At 46.9% G+C, this 14,141-nt stretch overlaps 1 protein-coding gene across 1 annotated transcript in view; it reads left to right on the forward strand.

The window, feature by feature from the left end:
- The first annotated feature begins 12,846 nt into the window (after positions 1-12,846).
- CAVIN1 (caveolae associated protein 1) overlaps positions 12,847-14,141 on the forward strand; it is a 48,977-nt gene continuing 47,682 nt past the window's right edge. The window contains exon 1 of the mRNA XM_048517764.1: positions 12,847-13,567. Coding sequence (XP_048373721.1) covers positions 13,148-13,567 — 420 coding nt within the window. The 5' untranslated portion in view covers positions 12,847-13,147. The remainder of the gene's footprint in view (positions 13,568-14,141) is intronic.

Below are 14,141 nucleotides of genomic sequence, written 5' to 3' on the forward strand. Positions count from 1 at the left end.
CCAGAAGGCGGTATGTGTTGGTCTCCTAAGGACGTGGCAGTCGCACAGTTATTCCTCATGGGATTATTATGATTTGATTATCATGATGACGATTATTAAACAATATTTTGAGTATTATTCTGAGTCGTTCGTATTCAGTCATGACAGTATCGTTGTGTCTTAAAGTTTTTATTTATGGTTCACCTTTGTCACAGACTCAAGGCGGATTACACAATGTGAAATAAATCCAGTTGGCAAAATAAAACACCTAATAAACAATGTCACAGTACCAGGGTTGCAAGAATTTAACGCAGATAAATCTGAACAAAGCACAAAATATTAAACGGGAGCAAACAATGGCATTACACAAGTAGAAATGCAATACAGTGAGACTCAGCAAGAGAACATATGCAGTTTATTGTGAGCAAGCATGGCGTAGTGGTTAAGGGGTGGACTCTGACCTGGAGAACTGGGTTTGATCCCCATTTCCTCCACATGAGCGGCGGACCAAATTTGGTGAACCAAATTTGTTTCCCCATTCCTACATCCCTGTTGGGCTAGTCACATCCCTTGGGCTAGTCACAGTTCTCTCAGAACTCTCAGCCCCACCTGCCTCACAAGGTGTCTTTTGTGGGGAGAGGAAGGGAAAGGAGTTTGTAAGCCCCACAGTCTAGAGCCTTCTTCTGTTACTAGTAAATGTGCATGAGTATAAAGTGCCATCAAGTCACACCTGACATGGCAAACCAATAAGATTTTCAAGGCGAGAGATGTACAAAGGTGGTTTGCCATAATGCCATTGCCCTCCTCTGCACAGCGACCCTGGAATCCTTGGTGGTTTCCCATCCAAGTACTAACCAGGGTTGACCCTGCTTAGTTTCTGACAAGGTTAGGCCATTTCATGAGATTAGGCTGGCCTAGGCTATCCAGGTCAGAAATGGTGATGATGATGATTTTAATAATTAAACAGAATACACAGAATATCTCTGTCATTATTGCAACTGACGACTGAAGAGTACATTTGTATATACTGCTTTTCCAAGTAGAATTGAACAAGAATGGGAATCGTCCTTTCAGCACTGCTAAAGATGTAAAAGTCCTGACCTGAATAGACCAGGCTAGCCTGACCTCATCAGATTTTGGACGCTAAACAGTGTTGCCCCTGGTTAGTACTTGGAGGGGAGACCTCCAAGGAATTCCATGGTTGCTATGCAGAGGCAGGCAATGGCCAACCACCTTTGTCCAGAGTCTTGTCTTGAAAACTTTATTGAGCTGCCATAAATCAAATGCAACCAGACAGCAATAAATAAATAAAGATGTCAGATGTCCCTTCCATAAAGTTATGATAGTAAAAGGAAGGAACATGCACAGTGAGAACACAAAAGAGCTCCATGCAAACCTAAAGAAACCAAAGAGAATATTCCAGTTGTTTAAAGCATGGCAATGACAGCCTGTGTAGTATAGTGGTTAAGATGTCAGATTAGGATTTGGTAAACTCAGGTTCAAATCCCCTCTCTGCCATGAAAATTTGCTGGGTGACCTTGGGCCAATCACACACCCTTGGCCCTGACTTTGGCAAGTGTTTGAATGGCCTCTGAAGCTCTCTTGCCTTGAAAATACAACAGGGTTGCCATACATAAACTGTGACTAGACAATAGAAATATCTTCGTCCAGGACAATTTGCTTTTGAAGAGTTATCAGGCTGAAATTCAATGGGTATTTCTCCCCAGCTTTTTTGTACTGAGAAAAAAAAATGATTCAGTGGCTGAATTTCTGCCTGTTTTGTACCTTTTATGGTATATTAAATGTAACATTTCTGTAACTCTGGAGATGCTATTTTTATTATGCTCTCCTTCTAATGAACATATAGCATATGCTCTTCCTCTGCTCCTCTTTCTATTTTTCACAGCATGTCTTTATTTGAGATGCAGGCCCAAAGCCATGTACATTGTTCCCCTCTCCTCCATTTCATATTCAACCTTGACAACCCTATGAGATAGGTTAGGCTGAGAGTGTGTGGCTGGCCCAGCAAGCTTCCATGGCAGGGGAGATTTGAACCTGACTCTTCCAGATCCTAGTCCGAGAGAGAGAGAGACTCATCCAATGAAGGTCGTGGCTGATCAGCATTTAAACCTATGTCCCCTTCTTAGACTCTTTATCCACCACATGGAGAGCCAGCGTGGTGTAGCAGTTAAGAGCAAGTGCATTCTAATCTGGAGAACCATGTTTGATTCCCTGCTCTGCCACTTGAGCTGTGGAGGCTTATCTGTTGAACCAGATCAGCTTGTGCACTCCAACATGTGCCAGCTGGGTAATCTTGGGTAGTCACAGCTCTTCGGAGCTCTCTCAGTCCCACCCTCATCACAGGATGTTTGTTGGGGGGGGGGGGGGGAGGGAAAGGAGATTGTAAGCCCCTTTCAGTCTCCGTATAGGAGTGAATGGGGAGATATCAATCCAAACTCTTCTTCTTCTCTTCTAAAGTAGTTTTAATATTTGTATTCTATTCTCTAAATACAGAACTTTTGTTTACTTTTAGATTTCTAGTTTACTACAGAAATATTACTTCCAGTCAGTATCAGGAGTTTTCAGACACTTTTGAGTGTGCATACATTTCCCACATTAGACTGGATTTGCTCCATAGCTGCATAACCCTGGGAGGCATTTTAGAACATCTCTGAAGCAGATGTCATCTGAACAATCCACACAAAAGTCCTTGCTGTGCTTTTGCCTGAATGTGTAAAACTGACTCATCTCTCTCAGACACTAGCAGCTTTTGTTTCTCTCCTGGGGATGAGTCAGGAAGGATGGGTTGTGCCTTAAGAAATATTTATCTGTTAAATAGTCTGTTCTTTTCAACATGTGGTAAAAGAAAAACAAATGCAGAAGGGAATTCAGTTTCGACTGCATGCCTACCTATGTAGGACATCCCAACAAAAATAAATGTATCCAGGCTGCTTCAACGTAGTCACAATTCCCCGTTGTCCTCTCACAGCCGCTGCAAATGTAGAGGCATTCACAGTAGCAACAGAGCAGCCACATAGTGATATTCTCAGTATTTCCCCACCAGTTCCCATCATGCCAGAGTGCTTTTTGGCTTTTAAAACAAAAGCAAGGTAGTATGTATGTTCCTATAGCAGGGGCGTAACGAGGCAGCCCTGGGCAAACTGTAGCCCTGGGCAAAACCTGAGTTGGATGCCCCCTCCATGGGCGGCCACTCCACCACGACCAAATTTTTTTGCACCAGGACATTGGTGCCTGCAGGGGGTGCATTTTTAGACATATCAGCAACACAATTTCAGCACATCATCAGGAGACTATCCTTATGCTACTCCCCAAGTTTGGTGAGGTTTGGTTCAAGGAGTCCAAAGTTATGGACTCCCAAAGGGGGTGCCCCATCCCAAATTGTTTCCAATGGGAGCTAATAGGAGATGGGGGTACAGTTTTGAGGGTCCATAACTTTGGGCCCCCCTGAACCAAACTGCACCAAACCTGGGGGTATCATCAGGAACTTGCAGTCTCCCTAATGAGAACCTTGAAAGCTTGAGACTGTGCCTTCAGAATCCTCGCCTGCAATCCCCCATGGGACAGCAATACAGAAAACTTAATGCAGAACAAAGATTCTTGGGCAGATTTCTGGGATGTTCCTGCAGGGGGCGCATTTTTGGATGTATCGGCACCAAAATTTTAGGGTATCATCTGGAAACTGTCCCTATGGTACCCCCAAAGTTTGGTGCAGTTTGGTTTAGGGGGTCCAAAGTTATGAACCCTCAAAGGGGGTGCCCCATCCCCCATTCCTTGCTAATGAGATGGGGGCTACCCTTTGAGAGTCCATAACTTTGGATCCCCTGGAACCAAACTGCACTGTAAACTTGGGGGGGGGTGCCATCATCTCCAGATGATTCTGAAATTTTGGTGCCCCTAATACATCCCTCAAAATGCACCTCCTGCAGGAACATCCTCAGAAATTTGCCCAAGAATCTTTACATTCTTGCATTGAGTTTTCTGCATTGCTGTCAATGGGGGGCTATTGCGAGGCTGAGAGGGCAGCACATTTCTTGAAGACACAGTCTCAAGCTTTCAGAAATCTCTCATCAGGAGACTGCCCTAATGATACCCCCCAAGTTTGGAGCAGTTTGGTTCAGGGGGGCCAAAGTTATGGACCCTCAAAACTGTAGCCCCCATCTCCTATTAGCTCCCATTGGAAACAATGGGGGATAGGGGCACCCCCTTTGGGAGTCCATAACTTTGGACTCCCTGAACCAAACCTCACCAAACTTGGGGAGTAGCATAAGGACAGTCTCCTGATGATACGCTGAAAATTTGGTGCTGCTAGCCTAAAATCTGCGCCCCCTTCAGGCCAAAATGGAAAACCACTAAAATACCCAAAAACGAACCCAGCATTTTGATGCCCCCCACAAAGTGATGCCCTGGGCAGCTGCCCACCTTGCCCAATGGGCATTACGCCAGTGTCCTATAGTGCTGCTAGTACTGCTGATTGTTAAAATAAGTCTGCCAGTGGCAGGAATGGAGCATGGTGGGTGCAAGATGCCAGGGGTGGGTCAGATGTGGACAGTGAGATCCACAAATCCACATCAAACCAACTCTGAGTATGATCCTCCTGGAAAAATTGAACCAAAGCCAGTTTGGGAAAATACACTGTGATGCTAGAAGATGGAAAGCAAAGGATCTAACTCATGTGGGAGATACAAAGAAAAATGCTACTTTTTTTCTGGGAGAAAGACGCACAGAGCTAATGCAAAGAGTCTTGCTTGGTTTGGGAACGGCCCGTGGGATGCAGGCCAGCACCTGGCTGATCAAATGTCTGTGCAGTCAGATGTCATCATGCACAAACCACATTATGTCCTTGACAAGCACAAGTCAGGCTTGCTATTCCTTCCTTCCCGCTGCATATCATAACAAGATCAAGGACTTTGTGGTCTAGAAACCCCTCAGCCGGTACCAGGACGTGTTAAATACCAGATGCTTTAGCAAGTTGTGATTTTGTTTCTTGCCTGCACAACCAGAATTCTTGAGAAGGAGGAGGACGAAGCATGTGAGCCGAAGAGTTTCAGGCCTGTTCTCAGTGCAAATTGTGGCAACTGTTTGTCAGCTGCCCACCTTGTATTTGACCAATAATGTGAAATCACCAAGCCAAGAATATATTTGTGTAACTGGCAGCATCCTTTCCCGCACCCCTTGCATACCAATTTCAACTGATGCAAGGGCAGGGATCAATACTCTTTTACCCCAGTCACATCCCCACCTCTCAGTTAGAAACAGGCATCCCCTGATTGATTGTCCTGACCTGGGTAGCCCAGACTAGCCTGATCTTCTCAATCTTAGAAGCTAAGCAGTGTTGGCCCTGGTGAGAAACTGAATGGGAGACCACCAAAGAATGCCATGGTTGCTGTGCAGAGGAAGGCAATGGCAAACCACCTCAGTCTCTTGCCTTGATGACCCTTCAGGGTTGCCTAAGTCAGCTGTGATTTGACAGCACTTTTACACACACATTCCCTGATGGCTCTCAGAAAGCAACTTCTATCTCCAAATTAAGCTACAAGGTCTAGCTGCTTTCACTGGCTCTGTGTGGTAACTGCTCTTTCCCCTAAAGACAGCTAACAGCACCATTCGGGAAGTATGTACCACACAAAAACTCATTAGATAATTGTTGGAAGTGAAGGACTTTGCATTGTCTCTTAACCTCAGATTCTAGAGTGGGACTTGACTAGAGAGATAGAGGGGTCAAGGCACTGGGAATTCTTTCTCTACTGCTCTGACACTTCCTTTTGATGTGTAGATTGCTACTCTCAAGGAAACTTCCTTCTACCTTTTACACCTCTCCACCAGTAGCGTAGTGCCAAGGGGGCAGGGGTGTGTGTGACGCACTGGGCGGGCAGGGGCTTGGAGGGGCCCAAGGCACACACATACACCGGGCGCAGTTCCCCCTCACTCCGTTCCTGCTCTCTACACCACTTCTCCATCTTGGAACTGTGAGGGAAGAATGCAAATCCTGTGTCTTCCTCTATCCTAGTAAGACTAGATTAGGAAACTATATTTATTCTATCCTATTCAGAAACAGAGTTCCTACAATAAGTTAAGTACATTAGTTTGAATAGATAAAAAGGCTCTGAGTAATTTTGTTCCACAAAGACTGCCTTGTGCACTCTGCTGAACTACCAGATGCAGAATCCAACAGGTCAAGGGGACCAGATTCTATCAGCAATAGATACACATGTCTACGGCTGCTGGCTAACTAGAATGTTCTAGTCTATCCTCTGGACTGATTGTTAGGGTTCAAATTGTCAGGGTTCAAAAACAGAGAAAGTTCCAACCAAGCAGAAATTGCTACTAATGCTCATGGTATAGTGGTTAAAATCAATGGACTTTAATCTGAAGAACAGAGTTTGATTCCCCACTCCTACACATGAGCAGTGGACTCTTATCTAATGAACTGAATTTGTTTCCCTACTCCTACACATGGAGCCTGCTGGGTGACCTTGGGCTAGTTACAGTTCTTCAGAACTCTCTCAGCCCCACCTACCTCACAAGGTGCCTGTTATGGGGAGACGAATGAAAAGGAATTTGAAAGCTGTTTTGAGACTCCTTACAGCTGTTCTGTTCTGTTGGAGACAGACAAGAAGTGGCGTATTTACCTAGGGGACATGGGGTACCCCATATCACCAAGCGCCCCCCAGTGGAGGGCGCCAAAATTTCAGGTTCGTTTGTGTGTTTTTGTATTTTTTAGTGTTTTTCAGTTTTTCAGTTTTTGGCCTGCAGGGGGCGCAGATTTTAGGCTTGCAGCACCAAAATGTCTGGGATCTTTCAGGAGACCCTCCTGATGATACCTCCCAGGTTTGGTGAAGTTTGGTTCATGGGGTCCAAATTTATGGACTCCCAAAAGGGATGCCCCATCCCCCATTGTTTCCAATGGGAGTTAACAGGAGATGGGGGCTACACCTTTTAGGGTAACCAAACTTTACCAAACCTGGGTGGTATCATCATTTCAGGGTGGGGGAGAATCCACCCAAAAACAGCATCATTTTTAATGTTGTTTTAACTGGGGATCCCAGATTCTCCCTTCAAGGTGGATTTACAAGAAGAATCTGGGCTCCCTAGTTTAAACACCATTGAAAGTGATGCTGTTTGGGGGTATATTCCACTGGAGGTGTTTTGTGAGAGATGATGCTGACATTGGTAAATGTTTTGCTGGGGGTGGTTTGTGAAAGATTTACATGGCTAATACCCACTTGCACTGGCTTGGAGCTGTTTCTCAGGCTAACAATCTACCTCATAGGGTTGGTGTGAGGACAAAATTAGGAGAGTTGGTGGGGAGAGAGCCATGTATGTTTTGCTGGGGTGGGAGGTGTTTTGTGAGCTGATGCAAAAAATCATTGTTTGGTCATGGTCTGGAAGGGTTTGTGTGTTTGGCCCATGGGGGCGGGGGGGGGTGTGTGTGCCAAACTCAGGTTTTGTCCCTGGGCTCCAGTTTGCCTAGATACACCTCTGCAGACAAGTCTGCGCTTTAGTAAGACCAAAACATGGAGGCCACTGACACTGTTTGGTAGAGTCCGTTTGACAAAATGGCATGCGTATAAGTTGGCCTCCCAGATGCTGTGCCAGTCAGTCAATCTGTATTTTTATAAGTGGATCATGACAAAACAGAGCTCTAATTCAAGAAACAAAAAGGGCACACTGCATATAAATAACCCAGCTAAACATAGTCTTTTGTTTATGCTTCAATTGCAAGAACTGTGTTAAAGTGCTGTCAAGTTGCAGCCGACTTATTGTTGCCAGACCAAGCTATGGTGGACCAAAGGTTTGGAGGACAGTGGTGTCTCTACCCACCTCAGTCAACCCTTGGGATGCCTAGCAGTGCAATGCCAAAATGGGGAGTCCATTCGTTGGATTGGTTCAGTGTAGCCACAAGGAGAAATAACTTTGTCTGGACTTGTCTCCCTCCAAACCAACCTTGAACAATGCTTCTCTCACACCCTTCCTGACAGGATTAAGTGAACACAAAGACCTTACCCTGGAAAGAGTTCCCATCTCCAGCTCTGGACCAACCCAATGATTTTTCCTCTGACTAATACCTTTAACTACCACCTCATTTACATTGTCACTGTTGTACAGCTGTAATTTCACTAGCTAACTTCCCCTTTGGAGGCACTCTCCAAGCTTGGAACATCAAGCTGATGTCTCAACCCATTATGCCAACAACCCAACCATTAAGGTCTGTCTCTTGAGTTCCCTGGAAAGGCAGGATCCTCTTTGTCCAGGAGGATTAAGGGTCACTCTGCATAACCCTGACAATCTCTTTTTCCCTATAAGAAGCCCCCTCACCCAGTAGCCAGTGTTCAATATCTCTGAACACTTCACTGTCTGTGATATTGCTCTACAACACGTTGTTCTTCCAATCTAATGTTGGGTTGCTCAGTTCTGTTCATTGGACCATTCCACTCCCAGATCAGGTGACTATAACCCTTACTCCCCAATTTCCTCATATATTCCAAACCTGCTTATATATGTGGACTGTGTGTGTTCTACTGCTTTGATTTGATTGTGTGCTTGTATACTCCTATTATCTTTTAATAAAAACTGTGAAACTTTATTTGCTCTCCTGTGAGTTTCTTACAAAAACTCTCTCCTGTATACATATCAAGGTGTCAAGTCCCCCAATCTCTAGCTAAGCCAAGAGTCTGCTCTCTCACTCTAAAAGGGAGGGACTTAAGAACATAAGAAGAACATAAGAAAGAGCCTGTTGGATCAGACCAATCTAGTCCAGCCCTGTTACTCACAGTGGCCTACCGGATACCTTTGGGAGCTCACATGACTTCCCATCATTTCGGGTAACATCATAACAACCCAGGAGAGTATTTCTTAGTGCAAGTTCTAACTGTTGGAGTTACAGCCAAATCTGCTTAGCTCTTAACATCAAGTCCAGAGGAGGGCAACCAAAATGGTAAAAGGTCTGGAATCCATGCCTTATGATGAGAGACTTAGGGAGCAGGGTATGTTTCGTTTGGTGAAGAGAAGGTTAAGAAGTGACATGATAGCCATGTTTAGATATTTGAAGGGATGTCATGTTGGTGAGGGAGGCAAGCTTGTTTTCTGCTGCTCCGGAAACTAGATCCAGGAGTAATGGGTTCAAGGTGAAGGAAAAGAGATTCCACCTGTGGAGAAATGGCTCCTTCCCCCCCCCCCTTCTGTTTCCTTTTTCTTTCATCCTCTCCTTCTCCAACCAGGTACCAGAGATTTGGAGGACTAAGAAATCCCAGAGATACATCAGGAAATGCTACCTGACCTAGGGGGAAATGATATCTTGACCCAGCCTGACCTGGTCAAAGGAGGGTGGGGTCTGGGATCTGATAAATTGAGGGGAAGAGAGGGGCGAGGTCTCTTGGCTCAGGTCTCTCTGGAGGGGAGCAGAGCTCTTGCCTGAACTGGGAAGGCGGCTGCCATTTTCTGGACCATGTGCTCAGCCAGGTAATGTGAGCTCTTTGCCAATGGCAACATTTTAAGCTCTAAGGACCTACCCTGCTTTCTACCATCTTTAGCCAGGGTGCTGGGTGCCATTCAGGGGGCAGGTCTCACCATCAAATTGAATAAATGCCAATTTGGGATGTCGGAGGTGGTTTATTTGGGACACAGAGTGGGGAGTGGGAATATCACCCCAATGTGGGACAAGGTAGAGGCAATCCGAAATTGGAAGGCCCCAAGGACAAAAAGGCAGGTCCGGGCTTTCCTGGGCATGGCAAATTATTACCGACGGTTTGTCCCAGATTTCGGGACGATAGCAGACCCCCTCTCCTCCCTCACCAAGAAATCCCTCCCAGACAAGGTGGTTTGGACCCCAGTCTGTCAGGCCGCTTTTGAGCAGTTGAAACAAGCGTTAGTGTCTCTACCTGTGCTCAAAGCTCCTGATTTTGACAGGCGGTTCTTTGTTGCAACTGATGCCTCAGACTCTGGGATCGGGGCTGTTCTAATGCAAGAGTGGGAGGGCACCAGACATCCAATTGCATATCTCAGCAGGAAACTGATCCCTCGGGAGAAAAACTTGTCTTCAGTGCAAAAAGAATGTTTGGCAATTGTATGGGCACTGGACAAACTACGACCTTACTTGTGGGGGCAAGAATTTACCCTCTTGACAGACCATTCATCCCTCCAATGGCTGCAGACCATGAAGAACTCAAACAGTAAGGGCTATTCGGCAGTGGAATGCACTCCCTCGGAGTGTGGTGAAGTCTCCTTCTTTGAAGGTTTTTAAAGAGAGGCTGGATGGCCATCTGTTAGGAGTGCTTTGACTATGTGTTCCTGCATTGCAGGGGGCTGGACTTGATGGCCCTTTGGGTCTCCTCCAACTCTATGGTTCCATGATTTGGCAAGATCAGTCTAAGCTGAGCCTTCCAGGTAAGGCCAATAGCAAGAACTAGGGAGTCAGAACTGGAAAGACAATGCAATCTTGGAGGTGCTATCCTCAGAAAAGTCAATGTTATTTTCTGAAATGTCAGTGCCTAAAGAAAAAAAAACTTTTAAAAATGGTCTGAATAATTGTCAGATCTGAACAAGATTCCTGTGTTGGATCCAGCCAGCTAGCTTTTCCCCTCCTTAGCACTTTGTCCTATACTCCTTTTGTCTTTGCAAGTTCCACAGTCCTCAACACAGCCTTTTCGGATGGTCAAAGGAGACCATCCCCCTCTATTCCACCAGCAGAAAAGCTTTTTGGATCCATTCCTCTGTCTTTAATTATGGTCTGAATATTTTCTTACATAACGGTTGTCAACATCTCAGCAGCAGACCGATCATGTGCCTCCATTTTTGTGATGCACTGTCTAGAGCGACAGGGAGAAAACATTTCAGATTATGACTGTCTGGCACTTTTCGTAATCATGACCTATAAAAATCAATGCCTCATGTATTTGGGCTTTGGATATTAGGCCTACCTCTGCTCACTGTAGGTTAGGGGTGGTACTGCCCTGGGGGTGGGGGTGGGGCTGGGATTACCTGGTGGGGCATTAAGAGGCAAAATTTATTATTATTTATTTATTTTATTTTATTTCTTGGATTTGGTATACCGCCCCATCCCCTAACAGCTCTGGGCAGTGTACAGGTCAACAACAAACAAAATCAACAACCACAATAAATAATAAATTACATCTTATTAAAACCATATTAAAAACATCTAGTAACTCCAACCTTACAAATCTAATAACTTCCATAGCCCAGCTCAGCGGCATTTATAGATGTAATTCCAAAGATAGAGTGGAATATGAGAACAGCATACAAGGGACAGCACCTCAGCAACTGGCCTCCACAAAAGCCCGGTGGAACAACTCCGTCTTGCGGCTGGGGCACACACCATTTTGTCATGTGGGGGGCACTCGGCTCCCCCCCCACATGACAGAAAGGCCTGCACCCGGGGACATGTATGGGTGCAGGCCTTTCTGTCATGGGGGGGGCGCCGGGTGCCCCCCACATGACAAAATGGCATGTGCCCCAGCCACATGCTACCGAGCCCCCCCCCCCGCAGGGAGGTGGGGGTGGGGCTCAGCGGTGGGTGGACTGAGTGCCCACTTGGCTTGCCTGCTGCCACCGAGCCCCACCCCCAGCCTCCATGCAGGCCGGCTTTTGCCCTTCCCAGGTGCTGGGGACTGCAGGAGCCAACCTACAGAGAGGTGGGGGTGGGGCTTGCTCCCCTACGCCTCTGATCAAATTCCCACCCTGTGACAGAATTCTAAAGGCACCTGCAGGCTCAAAAAGATTGAAGATTTCTGCTTTAGAGTGTTACACTAGAACCAGGGAGGCCTGGGTTCAAATCTCCACTCAATCAGGAAGCTCACCGGGTAAACTTGGGCTTGTTGCTCTCTTTCTCTTGGCCTACTTCACAGGGTTGTTGGGAGGATAAAATGAAGGTGATGATGAGAGCCATTTCCAGCATTATGAGCTACTTAGGAGAAGGATGGGATTAAATGCGTAATAGGAACCCTGCATTGTGCCCACTGAACACCCAGTGACTCACCCAGAGAGCTCCACAGCTGAGCAGGTATTTGACACACAGGGTTATTATCACAGCTGAGCACAACACTCTTCACATGTTATTGCTGGTCACAAGGAAGGACCAAGGTGCATCGATCCAGAGGCACCCAAATCAGGCTAAGACAACAGTGTTATCTGACATACTTGCAAAACCGGTTGTCAGCCGATTCATAAACTGTCTCGTTGCTTCATACTGGGAGAATGAATTCTTGAATGCGACTATTTTTTCCCTGGCGCTTCAATCTGCTTTCAGATTATTAGAAAAGGACGCTGGAAATATCTTCCATCTGTGTGCACCAGATGGTTCACAAAGAACCTGATCACGGACAGTGCCTGAAAACTGCCAGAATCATCCTTGTATATTCATCACATGTAAACAAAAACATGCCTCTCGAGAGATGCTTGGTCCTGTGAACGCATCACTGTGGGCACAAAGCGGCAAAGCCAGCTGTGTGCCTTGAGTGATTGGAGCCGCATGCGCCCCCAATTGCCATTCCCTGTCTTTAAAAGGAAACCTGAAAAGCTTGGGCTGGCCCTGCTGAAAACAGAGGCTTACCCCAGCTGTGTTCCTCTGTTGCAGCTGTTTCCAGCCAGCCGCTCTGGAACATTTGCAATTATGCACAGTGCAGCTACAAGGTTCTCCGGCCGTTTTCCAGAGAGCCTTTTTGTTTCTCTTCCTCGCGGGTGGATCCCCTGGAAATTTGTTTAGGAATCCCTGCCTTTTAACTTAGTGAAAGCAGAGGCTGAGCACTGTTGCATTCCTTGGCGAGCGTGGAGTGAGCAAGCCCTGCCTGAGCTTGCATGCTAAAGCCGTTGCCTCCTATTCAACTATTTTAATCATTTCAGAAAAAAAGGGGTGGGGCTGCCAGGCATTTGGCAAGAGCCTCTTTTCCTCCTGTTGGGGTGGAGTCAGCCAATGGCTGGGGAGCCTGGAAAATTTTGCAGGACAGTTTCCCCGGACAGCTTGGCAAGGGCTGTGCCATTCCATTCGAAGCACACATCCACGCGCTGCGCTCTCAGCTCCTGGCTTGCCTCCCAGCTCTGAGAGATCTCGGATTCTGTTTCTCCTTCCCTCTTTTTCCTGACCCTGCGGTGACAAACTTCTCCAGGCTCTGCTAGTCAGGACTCCTGAGCAACTATGGCAGACACCACCCTCGAGATTGTGGAGCAACCGGCGGCCTCCGAGGCCTCCGAGGAGCCGGCCAGCGAGGAGCCCATCAAATCCGACCAGATCAATGGAGTGATGGTGCTCACCCTCCTGGACAAGATCATTGGGGCCGTTGATCAGATCCAGCTGACCCAGAGTCAGCTAGAGGAGAGGCAGCAGGAGATGGACGGGGTGGTGGCCAGCATCCAAGGGGAACTGGCCAAGCTCACCAAGGCCCACACCACCACCAGCAACACCGTCAACAAGATGTTGGAGAAGGTCCGCAAGGTCAGCGTCAACGTGAAAACTGTGCGGCAGAACCTGGAGAAGCAAGGCGGGCAGATCAAGAAGCTAGAATCCAACGAGGCAGAGCTGCTGAAGCGCAGGAACTTCAAAGTCATGATCTACCAGGTAAGGGGTCCCCTTTCAATTTCGTCTTCTTGTGAGGTTGTTTGTTTGCTCGTTTCTCGGAGCTGCTAAAGGCCCTGAAGCGTGGCGGCACTTCTGACCCCCACCTGCCAAACAGGACTTCCCAAGATTTCCATATCGCAGCACATAGGACCTTCAAGACCGCTGTCATCACTGGGATCTTAGAGAGGGAGGAAGCTGGAAGTTAAGACACATTGCCCCAAATGTGGCTAAGTTTCCAACCCTGGCTTTAGACAGCCTCCCACCGATGGCCAGAATTGTAGCAAGATCCATTCAGCCTTACTGTCTCCTATGAAGACAGGGAGGCGAGCAGTGTCCTTCAAGTTACAACAAATTGAGATAGCTTCTCTAATGTGCATGGTGTGACAGTGATTTGAGGGGGCTGTCTGTAGTGTACAGCTGCCCTTTTACAGGCAAGCAGAATTTCGCTCCTCCTCATTTGGGATTGGTAACAGCATTGTTCGGGGGGCGGGGGGTTGCATTTGCTACTTTGCTTGAAAAAAAAATAATCTGATGCAGTGTGGGTTACAGATTCTTTCATTCGTGACCCTTCATG

Source organism: Sphaerodactylus townsendi, linkage group LG15, assembly GCF_021028975.2.
Source record: "Sphaerodactylus townsendi isolate TG3544 linkage group LG15, MPM_Stown_v2.3, whole genome shotgun sequence".
In the NCBI taxonomy this organism is placed as follows: Eukaryota; Metazoa; Chordata; class Lepidosauria; order Squamata; family Sphaerodactylidae; genus Sphaerodactylus; species Sphaerodactylus townsendi.